General features: G+C 40.7%; 2 protein-coding genes across 4 annotated transcripts in view; one reads left to right on the plus strand and one right to left on the minus strand.

The window, feature by feature from the left end:
- SULF2 (sulfatase 2) overlaps positions 1-3,235 on the plus strand; it is a 99,081-nt gene extending 95,846 nt beyond the window's left edge. For all 3 annotated transcript variants that reach the window (XM_081097776.1, XM_081097777.1, XM_081097775.1), the window contains exons 19-21: positions 455-488; positions 711-764; positions 1,709-3,235. In XM_081097776.1, coding sequence (XP_080953902.1) covers positions 455-488; positions 711-764; positions 1,709-1,739 — 119 coding nt within the window. In that variant the 3' untranslated portion in view covers positions 1,740-3,235. The remainder of the gene's footprint in view (positions 1-454; positions 489-710; positions 765-1,708) is intronic.
- A 1,254-nt stretch (positions 3,236-4,489) lies between these two features.
- The window catches only part of NCOA3 (nuclear receptor coactivator 3), a 107,857-nt gene continuing 90,100 nt past the window's right edge, over positions 4,490-22,246 (minus strand). Inside the window, exons 15-23 of the mRNA XM_081097774.1 lie at positions 21,842-22,165; positions 21,622-21,748; positions 18,164-18,335; positions 12,452-12,745; positions 11,035-11,139; positions 9,522-9,771; positions 7,343-7,517; positions 6,866-7,007; positions 4,490-6,569 (exon numbers count right to left, since the gene is read on the minus strand). Of these exons, the coding sequence (XP_080953900.1) occupies positions 6,558-6,569; positions 6,866-7,007; positions 7,343-7,517; positions 9,522-9,771; positions 11,035-11,139; positions 12,452-12,745; positions 18,164-18,335; positions 21,622-21,748; positions 21,842-22,165 (1,601 nt within the window). The 3' untranslated portion in view covers positions 4,490-6,557. The remainder of the gene's footprint in view (positions 6,570-6,865; positions 7,008-7,342; positions 7,518-9,521; positions 9,772-11,034; positions 11,140-12,451; positions 12,746-18,163; positions 18,336-21,621; positions 21,749-21,841; positions 22,166-22,246) is intronic.

Consider the following 22,246-nt stretch of genomic DNA (forward strand, 5'->3'; position numbering starts at 1 on the left):
CTTCCCAACATCCACCAAGTGCTGCTGTCCTCATCATACGTGATGACCCTATGACAACCCTCTGAGCTACACCTGGCTGTCCTCACTGTATGGATAAGTAGAGTGAACGGTTGGCTGACTCCAAAGCCCACGCACTTGGTCACACTACCATATCCTCTAGGGGCCTTGCCAAGAGCAGCACACGAACCTCCCACCACCTGGCTTTCTGTAGCATAGGTGTTTGTGCCCGTATCTGCCTCCCCCACCATGACCAAGGTCAGTGTTGAAGGAATGCACCAGGAAAGCTCACCTCCTAGTCATCCCACTCTGCCTGCCTAGGGAACACTGTCAAAACCATGGGTTTGTGACGAAATGCCTTCAGTGTTCAAAAAAAAAAGCAGTTATAAAGTTCGTCATTGCTTGTTCCATATTTACTCTAAATTCAGTTTCTATTTTGTTCGTTTCTCTTGCTTAGGACTTAAAGATGGAGGAAGCTATGAACAGTACAGGTATTTGGTTTTGTTTCTAAAGCCTCAGAATGGTCCCATGTCGAGGCCCATCCTTTAGTCTAACCTCTGTGACTGCCCTTTCTCTGGTCTGCCAGGGGCCTGGACTGCCCACCAGTAATAGGTGTCACCTAAGAGACCATCTTTGTATTGTTCTTTGGGGGTAACTCTTTCTTTCTTGGTGATGGTTAACACTCATTCTCCTTTTGACACTTGAAAACTTAGGCAGTTTCAGCGTCGAAAGTGGCCAGAAATGAAGAGACCTTCTTCCAAATCACTGTGAGTTGAGGAACCAGTTTACAAATAGAGACCTGGTTCTGGCTTGCTTCGTTTTGCCAAGGCTATTCTGTGTGCATGCCAGTGCTTACATATTACTCTCATTTGTTCCTATAATGAGAGGGGAAACAGTACTGTACGTCTTTCTTGTGAAGTAACATCCTTGAGTACATTTCATGTTTTAGGTTAATATCCTGTCTATATACACTGTTGTTCTCTACAAATAATCTGTGCCTGGTAAACTAAAGGCATTCCTTAGAAGATGAGAAGCACTTAAACACTGTAACCGCCAGACACCTTGAAGGCTGTGGCTGCAGAAGTGTTACCTGGTCCTTACATAACATCAGCTGGGCAGCTTCATTAAATCGTTACCAAAATGTCCATGCTGCACACTCCAGTGCTAATAGAGGCTGGCAGGGAGCTGAGAGACTGTGGCAACCTCGAAAGGTCACCGCTAGTCTAAAGAGAAAGGCACATGTGCAATGCAATTTAAAATCCTCTGATTCATCAGGGAAATCCAGAAACTCAAATATGTGTGAGAATTTTTTTAACATTGGCAACTAATTTGACATTAAGTTACCATGCAGACAGACAAAACGCCTTGATGAGCTGCCATTTGCAACCTCTGGCCTATTCATTTCTTTCCTTAGGTGCGGAGAAACCTATGCAGCTTTAATAGGGCCAGCTAAGCATGTCTCTGGTGCTCCCAGAATTAAGGCACATAATCTTTCTCTCTCACATTCTCCTTGGCCACTATTCTACCCCTATCTTTAAATGCCAACAACTGACAATGTAGATATGAGGTGGTAGCAAGCCTGGTCTGAGGGACCTAGAAATACTCCTTCTCAGCAGCCACATCCTTGAAGCAAAGCTGACGCAGCTGTAGGACTGAGTAATCACAGCAGCATGACAATCAAATACTGAGGCAAGTCTGCTTTATTCCACAGGGGACAACTGTGGGAAGGCTGGGAAGGCTAAGCAGCATGGGATGGACCTCCCAAACAGAGGCATCATCTGACCATCCAGACAGTGCAAAACCCTGTGTGATTCCAGGCAGACTATGCTGTTAGCCAGGAGACCTGAGACACACAGAACTTGCTTTCAGTCAACATGGCAAATTCTGGAAGAGAACTACCAGGAGTAGTGCTACTTCAGGAAGTCCATTTTTGCCCTTGCTTTTGCTTTGGATTGTACCTCACCAGCTGCACAAAATGCATTTTCATATCAAAGTCACCACTAACCCTCTCCGAGGCTCACAAGGGAAAAAGAACAAAGAGAGATTTTTTTTTTTTTAACTTCCCCAAAGGATGAAAAGTCACTGGAATATTTTTTTTTAAGTCACAGGGGAAGACCAACCCTATTTTAAATCCTCTTATCTTTTGGTTTGTCACGAAGAACGAACTAAGAGGCAGGACAGAGGCAACGTGCAGATGCCGGACGGTGCAGTTGGATAGCAAGTCAAGAGCACAAAGAAGTGACACTTACCTAGCACTGGAGCCCTGGCTGCCTCGGAAGAAACGGACTTCACTGTAAATATGTGACTGTTTACATGTAACCAGCGTGGAACTTAGGGGATCTAAGAAGAAACCCAGTTTTGAAGCGTGGTGGTGTCAATAAACGCTGTGGCCAGTGAGAGAAAAGCCCTGCAGTGTGGACAGTTCTGTTCCCAACCAGGTACCATGGCCCCCGTTCCTGTGTGCTCTCTCCCAGAACCAATGTTTTCTGAAGTCTTAAAAAGAAATTAAGTTGATGTACAATCCCACATTTTAATGAAGTTGTATTTGTAAAGAAATTTTGTAGTCTAAGTAGTGTCATACAATGTTCAGAACTTCAGCCAATGACCAGAAGTCAGTATGAGGTAACCTTTGACATTTCGTAAAAGGCCATTCTTGGGAGTTTTGTTTTTTGTGGGGTTTTTCCCCCTTGAAATCACTCAAGACACCACCAGTCAACAACTTTTTCAAAGGAGACACCTTGGACTTGAGTGGGTTTTTAAGGGAGAACAGAGGTTACAAATTAATGACTAAAATTTACCGTATTTCAAGGACCTCACCGGTAAATCTCACATTACACCAGCTTTAGGACCTCATTTTTAGAATGTGTTAAATCAAATGCAAAGCAGTTGCTAACCCCTTTCTAACCTGGTGAAGATAGCTGCTAGAAACAGGAGGAACCTCAGCCACCAGCTGATCCAACCCCTTTCTCATTCAATAGATGATCCCTTATAGCTCACCTTTTGTAAGAACAGTTCCATGCTTTTCAAGATTTCTTTTTGGAACGAGTTTGAAGAGTATAATCTCCAGTTTTGCTGTTCTACTGCTGCACACAATAAGCAGCATTTAGGGGGGAAAAAGATTATTTTAACCTCACAGAAATAGCTACTATTATTTGAAATAAGAGTCCTTAACTTTCTTTTTCACCCTTAATCCAATAAGGATTTTTCTTTAAATAAATAAAGCAAGCTCTTTGGCTTCCATTTTAAATAGAAACCTTTATTTACAATGACACCCAAATGATCAGCAAAACAGTCATAGCTTACCACACAACCACCTCATAAGTTATCCCACGTGGTCTTGAGTCTTTGCAGTTTAGAGGATGGTTTAGATTTCTTTAAAGAAACAACATTTAATGTAAACTTGATTGAATTCATTCTCAACACTTTAAGTCCATTCCTGAGAATTTAAATATTGCTCTCAGAATGACATTTCCATCTTCAAAACCCCATACATCGGAAAGAGAGGGAGAGAGAGAAGGGAAAAGAACACCCTGCTCATTGAACAGTTGGCCTTGGGCTCAACAGCAGCTCCTGCGTGCTCCTCTGCGTCTCCCACTTGGGAACAAACTCATGGCTTCTGCAAATAAAAGGGGAACTGGACAGGCATATGGGTAACGGGCAATGCATTCTGTTACTTTCCAGCTGCATCTATCTCTGGATCAAAGAACTTTTAGGACAGCAAACCAATGTTCTACAGTACCTCCCTCTACACCCCCAACTCACCTCGGGGAGTGAATAGGATTAAGCAGTCTTATTGATATTTACACCTTTCCATCAAGATGTACAACTTAGAAAAGTGACATCATAATATGAACATTAACAATCTCTATTTGTTTTTTTAAAGGAAGAAACATGTACCTCCTTTATATCATTTTGATCTTTAAAAATATATTATATATATATCTTTGGATTCAGCAAAAAAGGTATACTGGAAATATCTCACATTCTAAAAGCTGATGAAAAGATTACTTATACTGTTCACCCAACAAATACCAAGGTTTAAAAAAGTAGGGAGAGGAGAGGTAGGCAGCAGGAGTACAAAGAATTATCCAAAAAAGATAAAAGGGCAATAAAGGTTAAAAACAACAAATTATCTCAAAGATTGCATCTATTAAAAGAAAATCAGAATCTTAAGTTTGCATCAATAAAATGAACAAGTAGAAAATATAAAAACTTATAACTTTTGTTTTTTCATATAAAAAAGGGGTGCTGCCTTCGTTAGCCTGGAGCCAGGACTAAGGAAAAGAATCACAAAACTTTTTGTTCTTTTTTAAAAGTCAAGAAAGGTAAGAGCACCATTCTGTTTCTCCCACGCACACACAACTTAAACAAGAAAGGTTCAGACATACCTCACACAACTGTGTCTAAAAAGACAGACACTTAGTTATGTCTCTGTCTCCGGACAGGAGGATGTGTTATCTGAAAAGTACAGGCCACTATGATGGAAGTTGATGGATTTACAATCTTAGATTTATTTTTAACGGGGCAGGAGGGAATGGGGTGTCAGACTCAAATCCATTCTAGTGGTGGTTCTGGAAATACAGATTTCATTTATTCATAAAGAAATTAAATGATCTTACCTTAGAGGCACCTAGAAAGATTAGCTCAATGTGTGTGAAATAAAAAGTAACTGGCTCTCAATTATTGCTAGGATGTGACACCAAAGCTAACAGAGACATTTGAAATTCATAGATATTCCAAAAACCCAATTTCATTCAATTATATGAACCTAATAAAGTAAACCAGATACAGGGAATTAAATCTGATTTTTTTTTTTTTCTATTCCCAACTGACAAGTGTCAGGGAGTGGTGACAGCAGACAAGGGCAGGGGTAGCAGAAGGAGGGAGTGCAACGGCGCTCAGACTGCAGCTCTGAATCATGCAAAACTGACTTCCCGGGGCTAAGTCCTTACGAAAATTACCAGGACACAACTCTTATTCTCAGGGATGGTGAAAGCATCATGTTAGTGAATGACAGCACAGCTGAGCAGACATCGGAAACCACACATCAAGGATTCCACTCCTGAAAGCTCAATTGGGATTCAGGTCCTAGTAACCAAAACCTAGAGCAATCCTCAAGTGGACAAAAAGACACCAATTAAAAAAAAAGAAAAAACTAAAAAAAAAAAAAAAAAAAAAAACATGAATTGCTATTGTTTTATTTATGGACCACTTTAAATCAAATTGCTTAATATTTTTAAATTCTTGATACCGTTTTTAAAAACATTTATTTTCCCATGTCTATTCTTTCCCCCAAAATTAACAAAGTGCTTAGTTCTGGTAGAAGAATTTTAAAAAAAAATGTAAATGCCTACATCTAAACAAATGATCTCTTTAAAAAGCTTCTAGATTAAGAGACTGAAAAGAGCGAGGCATCTAAGGCTGGAGAGCAGGAAAAGCTTTGGATCGCTGTCCTGTCCCCCAGGCCAAAAAATTCAGGGATGTCTCTTCTATTTGTAACCTCACCACGCTGAGCTTACTGAAATCAACTATGTTAAATATTTAGCTTCACAAACTCTGTAAAAATGAGCTGTTGTGACCTACAAAAAAAAGTATATACATATTTTACATGATATAATATCTTAAAGGTCATATTTACAAAAGAAAATCTATTCACAGAAAGACTGCGAAATTCTGATTCAGAATGCAGTACCTGGCCTTGGGTTTTCTGCAGTTTATTTTCAAAAAGCGTTATTGCTCTACCATATAGGCAAACGGTGACACCAGTACTTTCAACAACAACAAAATCATAGTTCTTATCCAACAGGTTAGACAAAAACCAGGAATGTGATTCACCATTCCTCAAGACCTCAAGAATATTGCATTTATCCACTATTTTTTAAATAAAGTGCACTCGGCGGCACGTTAGCATGTGAAAAGTTGCTACTGCTGCAATTAAATACTGTCATCTCATTTCCCCTTCTACAAGGCCATTTGACATCAAGGAGAATTCCTGGAGGTGAAGTATGACAAAACGTTAGGAGCAAATAAAAACTAAAGACTAGGACAACCAAGAATAGGGTTGGAGCAACTCAACACTATCATTAAAAGAGAATTCAGAAATGCCAACCCTACGGAACAGAACTACCTGGTAGTGACAAAAACAAATGAAGGCTGGCACTTGCTCTTCCTCCAACACTGCAACTAGAGAAACCAGATGTTCTCATGTCTCCTGATTTCTCCAACATCCTGTACTGAATAGCCAGGCAGAGAGAAGGGCCAAAGGAGTGTTTTGTGATCAATAACACTCCGTTACCTCCAGAACCAACTCCCTAAGAAGCAGAATGCCAAAACTATTTGTTTTGAACACCATGATACATTGGGGAGGGGGGGGAGAATATCGCACTTCAGCTTAAAATCCAGTCCTATTCAAATGACATCACTTGGAATACCCCTGATGAAGATCAAAGCTGGTCCTTTCTTCAAAGCTGGGTGCCTAGAATAATGATTTTTTACTCCCGATAATCCTAGTACAGTGTCATTTGTACAGTGATTTCTTCAGAAGTCCTGGTGTGGAGATGTCAGCAGTATTTCTGTTAGCAACCAAAAGAAACATGAGTGAAAACACTGCATCAGAAAAAATAAATCCCTATATCTACACTGATGGCTTGCAACATGGTTCTGGCTGAGTCAGATTCCTTAGATCTCAAATTATCAAAAGTATCTAGTGGCCCAATGCCTTCAAGCCAAAAATTTTTTCAGTGACTATATTTTTAAGTTTTACATCGAAGTTAAAAATCTACCTAGGAATTTAGATTACAGTTGAGACTTGGGTTCCTTCCAGAGATCAAGAAAAACATTTCGAGAAAGTGAAAAACAGATCCCATACCTGCTCAGGGCCCATGGGCATGCCAGACATGGGCATGGAGTTCATGTTCATCTGTCCCATGGGACCACTGCTGCCATTCATGTGCACCATATTATATGCTGAAGGATTCCCCTGGTGGGCAAACTGCTGCTGGGGGAAGGAGCTGCAAAGGAAATGTGAAATTACCCTGATCATTTTAGTAACACAGAACACACACAGAGACTATCATAATTTTGCCAAATGTCACTGTACTTAAGCAGAGGACATGAGAGGAAACTCCCGGACAGCCTGCCCTCTTTTTCACAGCTATCTGTATTCAATGCTGTCACAGATACATGCATGGGAGGAAGGACTCACAAATGGATGCACCGAAGAGCATTTTCCAATATGAACCCAGGCCTTTTGATCTCTCCATTCAAACAGACTTAACTCAAAAATGCAGAGATCTAAACGTTTGGCACTAGAATACGAATGGCTTTTAAAGTCCTTGTTCTTCACCTGTTCCTGGCCAGGTTTCCTGATGGCCAGCCTTTCATTTCCGAGGACTGATACATAGGTGCGGTGTGAGGGTGCTGCATCATAGGATTCTGGGAGGGACCCATTCTTGATGACATCATTGCATTAGGAGGACTGGACACTCGACCAAAGGCTGGATCTGGTTGTTGCCCCATCCCTTTAAAAAAGAAAGAAAAAATTACAATGCTCAAATGCTACTCCTTAGAACATCAGCTTTCTATAGTAATTTTATGTTCTTTTTTTTAAAATCAGGGGAAGGTCACAAGTATAAGACACCGAGTGTTGCCCTAACTGGTTTGGCTCAGTGGATAGAGCGTCGGCCTGCGGACTGAAGGGTCCCAGGTTTGATTCCGGTCAAGGGCATGTACCTTGGTTGCGGGCACACCCAGGAGGTGTGCAGGAGGCAGCTGATCGATGTTTCTCTCTCATCGATGTTTCTAACTCTCTATCCCTCTCCCTTCCTCTCTGTAAAAAAATCAGTAATATATATTTAAAAAAAAAAAAAGACACCAAGTGCTACAGGCTGCTGCCTGCCAGTTATTCTTGCTTCTCACCAAGACACCAACTAGAGTAACAGGCTTTACTACCGAAAAGCACACTGCCTAGATCACTTAAAGCAGCAGTTCTCAACCTGGGGGTCGAACGACCCTTTCACAGGGGTCGCCTAAGACCATCGGAAAACACATATATAATTACATACTGTTTTTGTGACTAATCACTATGCTTTAATTATGTTGAATTTGTAACAATGAAAATACATCCTGCATATCAGATATTTACATTACGATTCATAACAGTAGCAAAATTACAGTTATGAAGTAGCAGCGAAAGTAATTTTATGGTTGGGGGGGTCACCACAACGTGAGGAACTGTATTAAAGGGTCGTGGCATTAGGAAGGTTGAGAACCACTGACTTAAAGGGTAGTTACTTCAGTAAGCTCTCTGTATAAAAGGGACTCCATATTACACTACTCACATTACTCTGTCCCTCTATAGAGGGCAGAAGAGCTGTTGTCCCCAACTGGCAGGGATGCATTCTGAAATGTAATCTCCTCAGTAGATACCACTATCCCCAAGAGGTGTAAGCATTATTGTAATGACAGAGGCCCAGTGCATGGATTCATGCACCGGTGGGGTCCCTCAACGTGGCCTGCGGGAATCGGGCAGAAACGGGCAGTCCAAGACAGCCTGCCACTCCTATTCATCCCAGCACCACTGCCCCTGCCGCCACCGCCGCCGCCTCTCAGTAGGCTTGCTGTCACTCCACTGTGGTCTCCAAGCTGTGGTGGCCAGCCATGAGCCCTGCGTCTGGCACCCGTTGGTCATCTGAGCAGCGTGCCTGCCCACTGGTGGTCAGTGTGCATCACAGCGACCGGCTGACCAGTCGTAACAGTTGCTTAGGCTTTTATATATATATACGAGAGGCCCAGCACACAAAATCATGTGCGGGTAGGGTCCCTAGACCTAGCCTGCAATCAGGGCCATCTTCCGCCCACTTGCCAGTCCCCAGTCCTGCCCCACCACCTCCACCCACCCATTCCTGTTGGCCGGGTGATCGATCTAAGCCTGCGGGCTGGGGGAGGGACCAAGAGGTCAGGGTTCCGCCCGCTCACCAGTCCCCAGTCCCGCCCCGCCACCACCCACCCTGGTTCCCCGTGGTTCCCCATTGGCCATCCAGCGATTGGAGCCTGCAGGCTGGGGGGAGAGTCCGAGAGGTGGTCAATGCACCTCATAGCGACTGGTCGATCGGTCGTTACACCGGTTCAGTTGCTGGCCTTTTATTATATAGGATATGTATACAGAATAGATGTCTCAGTCACCAATAAAAGGAACTCAAAAGCCCGCACAACACACCACTCTCTCTGACTTGACCAAGCATTCAGAGACTGTAGAGACATATTGGGGAGAACATGGTAACACCTTGGTAGTTTTCCAAATTAAGATATGGAGAGTGGGGGGAAAAAAACAAGACCTGGAAAAACATACTCAACTATGACAATGCAGTAGACATTTTTGTTCTGTTATTTTTAATTACATTTTTTCTTGTGAAATAACGAGAGGGAGTGAATAGTATTTTTGTTCTTAATAAGCATCAGATCTAGTAAATCTTAAGTCCTTAGTAATATTACTTTGGGACAGACATTTTCATTGTCAAATTTACCATAATTTGGTTGATATGGAAACTGTTGGGGTGGAGCCTGTGGCATGGCAGGCCCTGCCAAAACCCCATCCATGCTGGGGGAGGCGGTCACGTTAGGGGGTGGGCTGAAGGCCTGGGTCTGCTGCTGCTGCTGCTGTTGCTGCTGCTGCTGCTGCTGCATCATCATCGCCGCCACCCTCTGCTGTCGGAAGTGATGACTTAGCAGCTCCCTGCTGCGCTGGGCAACCATCTGGGCATTAAGAAACCCCTGCTAATACCCAAGAAAGAATCAGTTACACAGAGCAAGAACCAGCCTATTTCATACATATAGTACCCCCACAAAAAACAGGAATCAGAGAGAAAAAAAACCCAATACCTTTCTATGTAATTACAAAAAAGGAAAAATGTACAATTCTCATCATGATCAAGGCTTTCTATGGGTAGGAGGGTGAAGGTTTGCAGAAGAGGGACCTAGAAATTATTTGGGGTCAGGAGATGAAAGTAGACAGTTGTCAAGCTTTAAATAGATAACATTCAAACTTTTCAGAAATTGAAAAAAAAATACAAAATGAAAAGGGGCAGGATTGAGAGTGTATTGGGGAGAAGGGAATTTGAAACAAGGGGAGAAAAAAATGAACGGGGTTACACTTGGAAAGCAGGAATCCATGCCAGGTAGTCTTACAGTCACTTTAAACCTCTGAAAGAGGAGGCAGAGGTAAGGAGAAGTTATCTGGAAATCTGGCGGTGACAGGATCAAAGCACTGAGCAAGGAAGCTGGTTTGTGCTCTACCAGCTGGGAGACACCATCTCCAAAAGCAAACCTTTATTATTGATTTGCAGGGCACCCTAGCTTAGCTTACACAGGATGTCTGATTATCAAGAAATACAGATATCAGTACTTCCAAGTGCACCTAGACAGTGAAAACAGAGCATTTCGCTGTTGTTTTTTAATAATTATGAACAGCATTTCAGGCCACAGTAAAGGGTTTTTGTGTTATCCTCTGCCTTGTGCACATTAAGAAAATACCTTAATACAGTCTCCACCTTGGACTGGAGGTAGAACTTTAATATCATCCCTCCATCTATGGGGAATAGATCATCTCAGAGGTTATTAGTAAGAGTAAGATTATGTTTTACTTATTTTCTTCTTTATTATTATTACAATTTCAAATGTTGCCCGGAAAGCATATAGTTTCATAATCCAAGAACAGAGAAAAGTTTACAGATTATCTTAAATTCCTAAAAAGAAGTGACAGCTGTTTTCACAATACAGCAATTGACTGCAAATGGGAATTTAAAAAAACATGAATCAGTGGTATTGATAAAAGAACCTTCCTCTTCTGATTCTTTCCAGTCACCAGCAAGAGAAAAGAACGAAAGAAAAAGTATGACGAGACCACGGGATGGTTTCTTACACAAAAAAACTTGCAATTACTTTATTTAATAAACATTTATGAGAGCCAAGCACAGGCCACACCAGACCCTGTGCTGGACATAGGACAGTGAAAGTGAACATCGAGAAACTTATTCTTACCTGGGAGTTCACCTGGGGCTGCATCATGGGCCTCATCATTGCCGCTCCACCAGCAGTGGGGTTTTCCATTTTCATTTCCAGTGCCTGCCGGCTCTGATTCAAAAACTGGAGAGAGACAGGTTGGTTAGGATGCAAATGGAACATGTTAATACCTTTCCAAGTCCTTAACACTACCCAGGGTATTTCCAAATGTTCAATATCATGGTATTTCCAAACCCATTAGCCTGGGTAAGTCAATCTAAGCTGAACCAGTACACTGGAACACTTGATAAAGTTCATGCTGAAAAGTTTTTGGCTAGCAAGCATATGAAACTTTATTGTTTAGCATCAGAAGGAAAAGTGTAAGTGCAATTTTGCAGCTTAAAGAGTATTTTCAACAGGAACGGAAAGGATTTGTGAAGTCAGATGTTCTCTGGGATTGTTTAGGCAACTGGGGAAACAGCTTTAACTTGTCAGAGTAACACTGAATTAACTACCTCTTCTGTTATCTTTTCCTAGGTAAATTTTATTAGAAAGAAATTGTAAAAAGTAAAATGATACCATGAGCACAATACAGCTTTCCTGAGCACTAAACTGACTTTTAGGAATACTCATACACTAGAAGCATGCCTGGCTCACCGGATTCTAAACTCATTCACTCGCTTGTTTATACGGTTCAGTCTGCCACATCTGATAACTCAGCACCCGCAATGCAAACAATACAAACACTTAAGTTTTAAAGTAGTTGTTGGGGATTAAAGAAACAATGAGAAAAATGTCGTATCTTAGCATATTAAGAAAGCTCAAGTTTTATAAAACATCTAGAAAGCAGATTCCATAAAAAGAATGCTGAGCCCTAGCCGGTATGGCTCAGTTGGCTGGACATCATCCTGTGCACCAAAAGGTTGCCAGCTGGATTCCCAGTCAGGGCACATGCCAGGGTTTCAAGGCTCAATCTTCAGCAGGGGGCATGCAGGAAGCAGCCAATCAATGTCTCACTCTCACATCAATGTTTCCCTCCCTCTCTTTTCCTTTCTAAATAAATAAAAAAATCAATCTTTAAGAATGCTAAAATCACTCAGGTTTAAATATTTGGTTATTACTATTACGAACTTTTAAAAACAGAAGTAATCTACCTCCAGGACTACAAAGTCACTTAGAAATACTTTTCTCTCTCAAGAGCAATCCTCTCCAAAACTGACTTTTTTAACATGTACATCAGACTATTCTTATAAAAAACTACCCAATTCTAGCACACAGCCCCTAACAAGGAACCATCTATACAAACAAAATGTTACACAGAAGTGAAAACAAAAGGAATTTTAGTTGACAAGAGTTAGAGAGCCAGTGACACAAGGCCTGAAGAACACAAACAATTGAAGAAGAAGAGGCCAAAGGTAAAGCCGCTTTGGTCAAGGCAGAGCATGTGACTGGTTACCTGTTGGCCCTGTAGCCTCTGCTGAAGCTGCATTCTAAGTTGCTTGGGGGTGTTTGTCCGAGGTCTCATGAGGTTGGCCCTAGGATGCATTCCCTGGAGAGGAAAATTGCCTTGCTGGTTCATCTGACTCATCATAGAGTTAAAAGATGGTGATTGTCCTTGAAGATTAAAGCCTCCTTGCATTGGAGGCCCCTGTGCTGGATACATCTGCCCATATAATGCTGCCTTCTGATCCATCATTACTGTTGCTTCTTGGCCTTGGAAAACATCCTGTTTGGGCTCCAAAGCTTGTCCCTTAAACATCAAACACATAAACGAACAGTGAAGTACATCTGGAAAAACAACTGAGAGCAAATGCTCTAAAGAAGGTGAAAAATAAAGTTAGTATATGTGAACAATGATGTTGTACAGTTCCAAAAGCAAAATCAAGTTTAATGTCTGAAGTCCCATGAGAACAGAGACCATGCCCCATCTTTCACAGCTATGGTTTCACACAAATAGACACTCAAACATTTTCTGCGCCAAATATCTACAATGTATTAAGTACCTGGAGAAATACTATTGGTTCCGGACTAGATTTCTGTACCAACATGGTATATATATGAAATAAATCAATATATAAAGTAAATCAATTAAAATCCCTATACTGTATTTACAAAATTCTAACATAATTTGTAAAAGAACATTTTTGAAGTTTGCAACAGGTGATTTAGGTAAACCAACAAAAGCTCATGGCCCCGGCAGCGTATTCACCTAAAGATGATCATCCACTACTATTTGTCAGTAGTGGGCAGGTTGGCTTCCTTCAACAAGTAGTATTTATGAAGTGCCTGTTATGTGCCAACATCACTTCTGCTAAGGATGTGTACAAAATAATGTCCAAGAGGGTGACAGAAAAGGATGTACCAATAAATATTCTGAAGGAAGGAAGAGCCTGCCATGCTAAGTCAAGAAGAACCTGTCATTACTGCATTCACCTTCATCTTCTTATCCACACGCACAGAATGCCAAGTGTGCAGTCCACACCCTCACCAAGCCTTGCCTTAAAGCATACTTCACCCCACTGCCCTGTGACACACACTGGCTTTTCTCCCGCCTCTCGGGCCTCATCCTGGAGGACTGTTAGTCCTCTTCTTTTCTCTCTTTCTACTTGGATGTTTTCATCTACTAGCAACACCTGCCAATTTTTTGGTCTCTAGTTCAAACGTCTTTGAACTCTAATTTTGCTTATGCAAATGCCTACATAACATCTTTACCTAAATGTCTCAGGCATCTCAAATTTAACATGCAGAAAACAGAAGCTGTAATTCCTGACAGCCCCACTCTCAAAAGCCTGATTCTCCTCCAGTCTTTCCTGTATCACAACATAGACTATGGCAACACCATTCATTCGGAACTAAGTCAGCAATTTTGACTCTTCCATTCTCCCTGCCCAAGTGTGGGTATGCACATGCATGTACACACGGTCCACCAAGTCCTGTCAGTTTTGCCTCCATGTACATGGTATATCCTTCTTTCCACTCCATTGCTGTGGCCCTTTCCAAGACACCTCTCGAAATCTTATCGTAACTGGCATCTGTGTTACTACAAAGTAGAATTTCTACTTTGTCCCATCATCCAATTCCCTTCTCAAGACAGCAATTTGAGATATCTTTTTATAAAGAAAATTTTACAGTAAAAATTACTATAGGTTTAACATAGCAAATTGATCCTGCACATTTACCAACTTTCTCTTGCTAACCCTACTAAAAGGACAGCAAAAAATTAAAAAGGTACTATTTATCCACCAAACAATGAAACTAAAGAAGGCAAACAATATCAAATAGTTCAATAGGTATCTGAAAGACAGAAAGTGAAAGGAGCAAATGAACAGAGCAGAGAAACCGAGACCCATGTGCCTGAGAGGAAAACACACAAGAATTGAGCAAATGTCTCCTAAGAAGTCAATCAGAGGTTCCTTGGGGAGAGCAGTCAGGCACAGTGCTCACAAAGGCAGTTGGTCAGAGTCTGAGTATAGAGCAGGGGGGGCCAACTACCCTTTTCCCTCAGCCTGCTCCCCAACTCCACATAGCCAAGTGTCTGTACCTTCTACCTACTCTCCCCAAAGTGACTGGGTTCAGGGATACCAAGCACAGGAGAGGGTAGGAGCAGGGCAGAGGCTGAAAACAAAAAATCTTATATAATTTCTAGAATTTCATCATTTTATATCTTAACACTATGGGATCATCAACTCATTTCTCTAGCCCAGCTCCCAAAATGTAACCAGACAATAAAAAAATTTCCAGGCGAGACATGGAGGACCTTCTCTAGAAAAACTATATAATGGGAGTGGAGGGCATGGAGGGCCAACAAATCCGCATGTTGTAATTTGAGGAGTCCTGAAATAAGACTGGTCCTGCTTTTTAATGCATCACTCGTAACTATAAAAAGGTAGCCCAGAATCACCAGATATTTGATGCTGAAGCTTCCAACATTAGTGCCTCAAACAAATAAAAACTAAGATTAAAAAAAAACACAACCAGCACCAACATAACACCCAACATGTCAACAGGCACCCCCAAAAAGACAAATCAGAAGAAACAGAAGAGATAAAATTATTAAAGAATTTATATAAGAAAATGCCCTCAAACCAAAGGGAATATCTGTGCATCTAATACACAGCAGAATGAATGAAATAAGAGCCATACCAAGATAGAGCATCATGAAATTTCAGAGAGAAAAGGTTCCTGCATAATTCCAAAGAGAATAAATGGGCCACACACAGAGAGAGAAAGGGGAATCAGACTGGAATATGACTCAATGGCAACCCTAGAAAATTATGGAAGTTTTCTTCCAAATCCTAAGAGAAAATCGTTTTCAACCTAGAATTTAATACACAGCCAGACATGCACATGGGGGAGGGGATATGGGAAGTATTTTCAGACATACGTGGACCCAAAATGTTGTATCTCAGGCAGCACAGATGAAGAAGTTAATAGAAATTGTAACTTAGAAAAACAAAGGAGTATATATAAAAAAAAAAAATAACCTGAGATTCAGGAACTGGGGCTCCAACATAGGAGAAGAGTGATAATTAATAATCATTAAACCTGCCTCTAAGGGCAGAGTAAAATACAGGGAGAGAGAACTACAGGAGAGAGAGAAGGAATTGAAATGTCTGAACAAGTGAAGAAAAAAATAAGAGAAATTTTGTACTTCTGTTGTAGTATCTGGGGAGACACAGCAGTGTGTAAAAAACAAGCAAATAAAAAGAAGGCAAGTAACTCAGAACAAATAAACAAAAAACAAAACCCTATACAAACTATACCTGGATCAGTCATGAATCAAAATAATGTAAATACTGACTACTTACTTAACAACAGAAGACATCATTATATTGGAGGTACAAAGAGCACATGTGCACATGTGTATGTAATGGCTACGGGTATGTGAGTGTGCACTGGAAGAAGAGGGGATAAAAAAGCCAATCCACAATTTCTTATCTGAAATTCCAAAAATCCAGTAAAGGTCTAAAACACAACCACCTAATAATTTTTCATTAGCAACAAATGTATTTAACAGCAAAGCCAAACCTGAATTTATATGAAGCAATACATAATTTCTATATATCCCAGTTAGCATGACTATTTATGTATCTTGCTGTTAAAGTATTAACAAGTTTGATCACAGTCTCATCATCCTGAGTTTGAAAACACAAATATTTTAAACTAAAGAACAAAACTATAAACAAGCCACCACTACAAAGAAACTGGTAAAACTATTTGCATTAGATAATAGTCATACATCAAATCACATCTCAAATATGACTCTTTAGAGAAAAATTTGACACTACACACACTACCTTAAGAAAAGGTCCCTTTATGCCTGGCAGGCATGGCTCAGTAGTTGAGCATGACCTCTAAACCAGGAGGTCACAGGTTCAATTCCCCCTCAGGGCATATGCACATGCATGTGCCTGGAGTTTCAGGCTCGAACCCCAGTAGGGGGCGTGCAAAGGGCAGCCAATCAATGATTTTCTCTCATCATTGATGTTTCTATCTCTCCCTTTCCCTTCCTCTCTGGAATCAATTAAAAAATTGTTTTTAAAGAAAGGTCCCCTTTATGATAAAGGTTTCATAGTATCAAATGCCTTTTCTCATAACCTCTACTTCTGTGTGGCTCCTGATGTCTGCCTTCCAAGTGGGATGTGAGCTCTGAGAGCAGGGATTAATTTGCTCACTATTGCTCCTCTCTGCATCTAATAAGAGACTGGCACACAGAAGACAAATATTTGTTAAGTGAAAGAATCAACAAATCAATAACTAAACATAAATTACTGTTGCAGATAAAATAAAAACCTCATCAGCAAATTATTAAAAAACACAATTAAATGGTAAAAAGAATTCAAAGTATGTTCAATCTCCCAAATCAAAGAAATACAATTTAAAACAAGAATTTCTGTTGCCAATAGAGTGGCAAAAATTTTTTAAAATAATCATGTTCAGTATTTCTTTTGTAACTTGTTCATTCACACCATGTACTTTGTGTACCCATTTGTCCCATATAGACTGAGAACACCTTAACGATTTCTCTTGCTTATCACTGGAATGCACAAACCAGCCCCCAGTCCTCTACAACCTTTAAATAAATCAGACACTACAAAATGTACCTGTTTCAAAATACAGACTTATGAATGGCATACTTTTGTAAGACTGCATAGGTAACTGTGACTAGGAGATGATGGTGCTGGGTGATGACAGATTTACCATTAAAGATGGGTTTTGTTTAACATTTTTAAAAAGCTTTCCTTCCCAGAGTATATATATTGTTTGGCTAGGTAATAAAGAGAGGTAATTATAAAAATGAGGACTCTTGCCCTGGACGGTGTGGCTCAGTTGGTTGGAGTGTCGTCGTCGTCCCATACACTGAAAGGTCATGGGTTCAATTCCTGGTCAGGGCATATACCCAGGTTGCAGAACTGATCCACAATCTCTTTTCCTTTCTTTCTTCCTTTCTTTCTTTCTCCCTCTCTCTCTCTCTCTTTCCCTCCCTCCCTCCCTCCCTCCTTCCCCCCTTCTCTCCCTTCTTCCCTCTCTAAAACCAATAAAAACATATCCTCGGGTGAGGATTAAAAAATAATAAAAATGAGGACTCTTATGTAGACTGTAATTGAAAAAATTAAAAAATAAAATAAAAAGTTATGTTACTACCCTGGCCGGTGTGGCTATTTGGGTAGAACGTCAGCCCAAGGGTCAAAGGTTCAATTACCGTCAAGGGCACATACCTGGGTTCCAAGTTCGATCCCCAGCCCCAGTCAGAGAGCATGTGGGAGGCAACCAATAGATGTGTCTCCTTCACATCGATGCTTCTCTCTCCCTCTCTCACTTCCCCTTCTCTCCTCCCTCCCCTTCCACTCTAAGTCAATGGAAAAAATATCCTCAGGTGAGGATTAACAAGTTATGTTACTTACCTAACGTAAGTAGAAAGCAACATTTTTAATACTGCACAGTAGCTTTATTGGATCATTTCCATAGTTGCCTAAAATCTGACATCTTTATAAAATAGTAGGGTGCTGAAAATAATATCACAATTATAAAGTACATTTTTTCAATTAAATGCTGGTATATATGAAGGTAGTGCTGTAACACAAGTAACCTGAAAGACACACAGGCCCCTGCATACCTTCAGGAATGTGTACACATGTTCTTCTATTTCCATGTTAACGCTACCTACTTGATTTACAAGTTCAGGGATGCCCAGAGCTCTGTCAATTTCTTCTAAGCCTGTGGCGTCAGTGTTGCTTAAGAGAGTGTGCAGTTGGTCCAACAACGCTCTTTCATCATTCTGTCCTTCTACGTTAGAAGGCGGCCCAAGAAGATCATCCAGAGAATTCCTGAAGAGTGGCCTAAAGAGAGACTTGCAATTACAATGATGCTTTTCCTCTTCAAAATAAAATATCACAATTACACATAATATTTTTAATATGCAACAAATACTCAAACACTAAGTATAAATACTAGGTGTACTGGTTAATAATGGTGGATTCTGTAATCAAAGAAAACACAATAATTTCAAGAAAAACATCAAAAGTGCTTTATTCAAAGTAATGTCCATCGCTAGCTACACATTTCCCCCATCTTTCAGGTAATTTGTGGATACCGTCCCAATGGAACTTTTCTTTTGAGACAAACCATTCAGAGACCCAATTTTCTACTTCTTCGTACATTTTGAAGTCCTGCTCAGAAAGTGCACGTGCCATCAATCGGAACAAGTGGTCACCTGAAGGAGCAAGGTCTGGTGAATATAGTGGATGGGTTAATACTTCCCAAGCAAGATCTTTTAACGTGTCTTTAACTGGTTTTGAAGTGTGTGATGGTGTGTCATCATGAAGCAAAATTACTTTGCCGTGTCTTCTGGCACGTTCTGGTCATTTCACGATCAAAGCATGGTTCAAATTGACTATTTGTTGTCGGTAGCAAACAGTATTAATGGTTTCACCTGGTTTTAGAAGCTCATAATACACCACACCTTCCTGATCCCACCAAATGCAGTGTATTGTCTTCTTTCCGAAGCGATTTGGCCTTGCAGTCAATGTTGATGGTTTGATCTGGATCAACCCATGATTTCCTGCATTCGGGATTCTCAAAATAAATCCACTTTTCATTGCTAGTCACAATTCGATGCAAAAAAAGACTATTTCATGCCGTTGAAGCAACATTTTACTGCTGACTTTTCAGTTTTCCATTTGTCTTTCGTTCAGTTGATGTAGCACCCATTTTCCTTCCTTTAAAATCTTTCCTACTGCTTGTAAACGATCGGAAATTGTTTGCTGAGCAACATTTAATCTTTCTGCAAGTTGTGTTTGAGTTTGACACGCATCTTCATCCAACAATGCTTGTAATTGTTGGTCTTCAAACTTTTTTGGTTGACCTGGATGTTCTTTGTCTTTCACATCGAAATCATCACTTTTAAAGCGTTTAAACCAGCGTCACAAGGATCTTGAGATGGAGCATGTTCACCATAAAGCTTCCCGAAGTATACGATAACTTTTTCTTCAAAATAAAGTAATGAATTAAAACTTCCCGCAAGTGCTTTTTGGCACGAAATTCGACATTTTTAAGTGTAAAAATATCTGTGACGTTAACACTTTCAGCAAATTTGACATATGAAGTTTTGAAGCTTGCTGTCAATACAACAAAATAGCATACATATCAAATAGCATATATATCAACATATATGTAACTCCATCTATTGAAAAAAATCCGCCGAAACCAGTTTGGCTCAGTGGATAGAGCGTCGGCTTGGGGACTGAGGGGTCCCAGGTTCGATTCTGGTCAAGGGCGTGTACATGGGTTGCGGGCACATCCCCAGTAGGAGATGTGCAGGAGACAGCTGATCAATGTTTCTCTCTCATCGATGTTTCTAACTCTCTATCTCTCTCCCTTCCTCTCTGTAAAAAATCAATAAGATATATTTGAAAAAAATCCGCATTATTAACTGATACACCTAATAATAAACTGAGTAGCAGAGAATAGGAAATGATATCAATTTAAATTTAAGGCCCACAATTTTATTTTATTTATTTTTTGTTTAATATAGTTATTGATTTCAGAGAGGAAGGAAGAGAGAGAAACATCAATGATGTGAGATAATCATTGATCGGCTGCGTCTTGCACGCCCCACACAGGGGATTGAGCAACCCAGGTATATGCCCTGACCGGGAATCGAACTGTGACCTCCTGGTTCATAGGTCGATGCTCAACCACTGACCCACACAGGCCAGGTAAGGCCCACAATTTTAAATTCACCAGGCCATCTTCGACCATCATATCTAGCTTAGGCTTCCCCCCTCCCATCACTAAACTGTAACTGCTAGACCCCTAGACATTTGGGGGATAGCAAAGACTGGAGTGGAGGTGGAGGGTGCAGTTTTCAAGACCCTACAAGAATATAGGTGGTAATAGTCATGTAAACTGAGAAATCAACAAAAGAACAGAAAAAAAGATAGAAACATTGCACTATCAATGAACTGAGCCTGGTATCCTGCCAAAATAACTTTTTGTTATACTTGGCCCACAGAGCTCATGCAGTGACAGGTATAATACAAACTCCATACACCACAGCAAGGTGCCAGTTCTCAAGCACATTAAATGGGCATGGAACTAGACAATTCTCCTGACTCAGAAAAAAATCTGTGATGAAACTATTTGTTCTCTACTAGATAAAGAAACACTCAAGTTAATAAATTCGTGTCGTGCCCTGGCCAGTGTGGCCAGTTGGATGACCACTGTCCCAGGCACGGAAAGGTCGCCGATTTGATTTCTGGTGAGGGCACATACCCAGGTTGTGGGTTCAATCTGCAGTTGGGGTGGGTATGGAAGGCAACCAGAGTGATGTTTCTCTCCTCCATGGATGTTTCTTTTGCTCTCTCTCTCTCTCTCTCTCTCTCTCTCTCTCTCTCTCTCTCTCTCTCCCCCCCCTCCCTCTCCCTCTCCCCCTCTCTAAAATCCATAAAAACATATTTTTAAAAAATTTGTAACAAATTCCTATGGTTACATCACAAACTACTCAATAGATCAATTCATTTTTTCTTAGCTTGATTTATTATAGAATTCAAGTTAGAATTGACATTGACAGGTAGCCTCTTTCATGCAAATGAGTTACTACTACCAACCAAGCTAAATAAAAATGAAATATAAACATAATCCACAATCCTTCTTTTTTAAGAGTGCTTGCTATGTATAGTTCACTGTCACAATAATCCCTGAAATGTTTTAATTTTTTAAAAGAATTAATCCAATCCTTAAAAATTAATTTTCCATAAAAAATAGGCTTATTTATCCTCTGAACACCATTTATCTTATAAAACTGGTGCTAATTTACCCCCCTTCTCATGGAGGAGGATTATAACATTATGAGAGACAACTACCTCACAGAAGTCCCAGGTTTGACCATTCAAAGAGTCCTGGTAGCTGAACAATATAGCTCCATCTCCTCCCTCTCCCATGAACACCACTGCTTGCTGCCTCCACCTTGTTTTTACATACAATTATCCAAGAAACGACCATATAGCAACTGAGTACCTAATTACAGAGTTTTTCTCATTCTCTTTCAGGTTTGTTCCTATGTTCTGATCCTTTTCTAGATAATCCGAGGCTAACTTTCTCTAGAGTCACATAATAAGCCCCCACCTATTTTGAGTCCCATGAGGGCCTTGTTCCATGGACAACATGCCGTCTGGCCAGGAACCTGATTGGTTAGATGGTGCTGCTGGGCCATAAGGACTGACCCCTATTCCCATGGGAATTTCACCAGGCCCTGGGGGAACAAAAAGAATAAATTTTCAAATAAGCCAATAGCAAAAATTCCTCTAAAACATCTAATTTTCTTTTTTATGAAGGGGATGCTTACGCATTTGAAGCATCTGCTGATGTTGCTGTTGCTGCTGATGTTGCTGTTGCTGCTGATGTTGCTGTTGCTGCTGCTGCTGTTGCTGCTGTTGCTGCTGCTGCTGCTGCAACATTGGTCTTGCACCAGGAATGCTATTGGACCGAAGAGGCAAGGTGGGCATCGAGCCACCCATTGTAGGTCTGGGAAAAGAAGCATTAAAATCTGCTCCTGGTCTTCCCATGGAATTTGAACTCATGGATTCCATCCTACTGGCCTTTGAGTTTGACAAGCCCCAGTCTCCAGAGGAAGGCGTCTGATTCATAGTCACGTTTCGGTTTGGCCCACCTACAACAGACGGAAATGATTAGATCTTTTCCGTATTATAGGAAACCCTTCTTATATCAGATAGGTACAGTTATCATATAC

Source organism: Myotis nattereri, assembly GCF_964212035.1.
Source record: "Myotis nattereri genome assembly, chromosome: 8".
Lineage (NCBI taxonomy): Eukaryota > Metazoa > Chordata > Mammalia > Chiroptera > Vespertilionidae > Myotis > Myotis nattereri.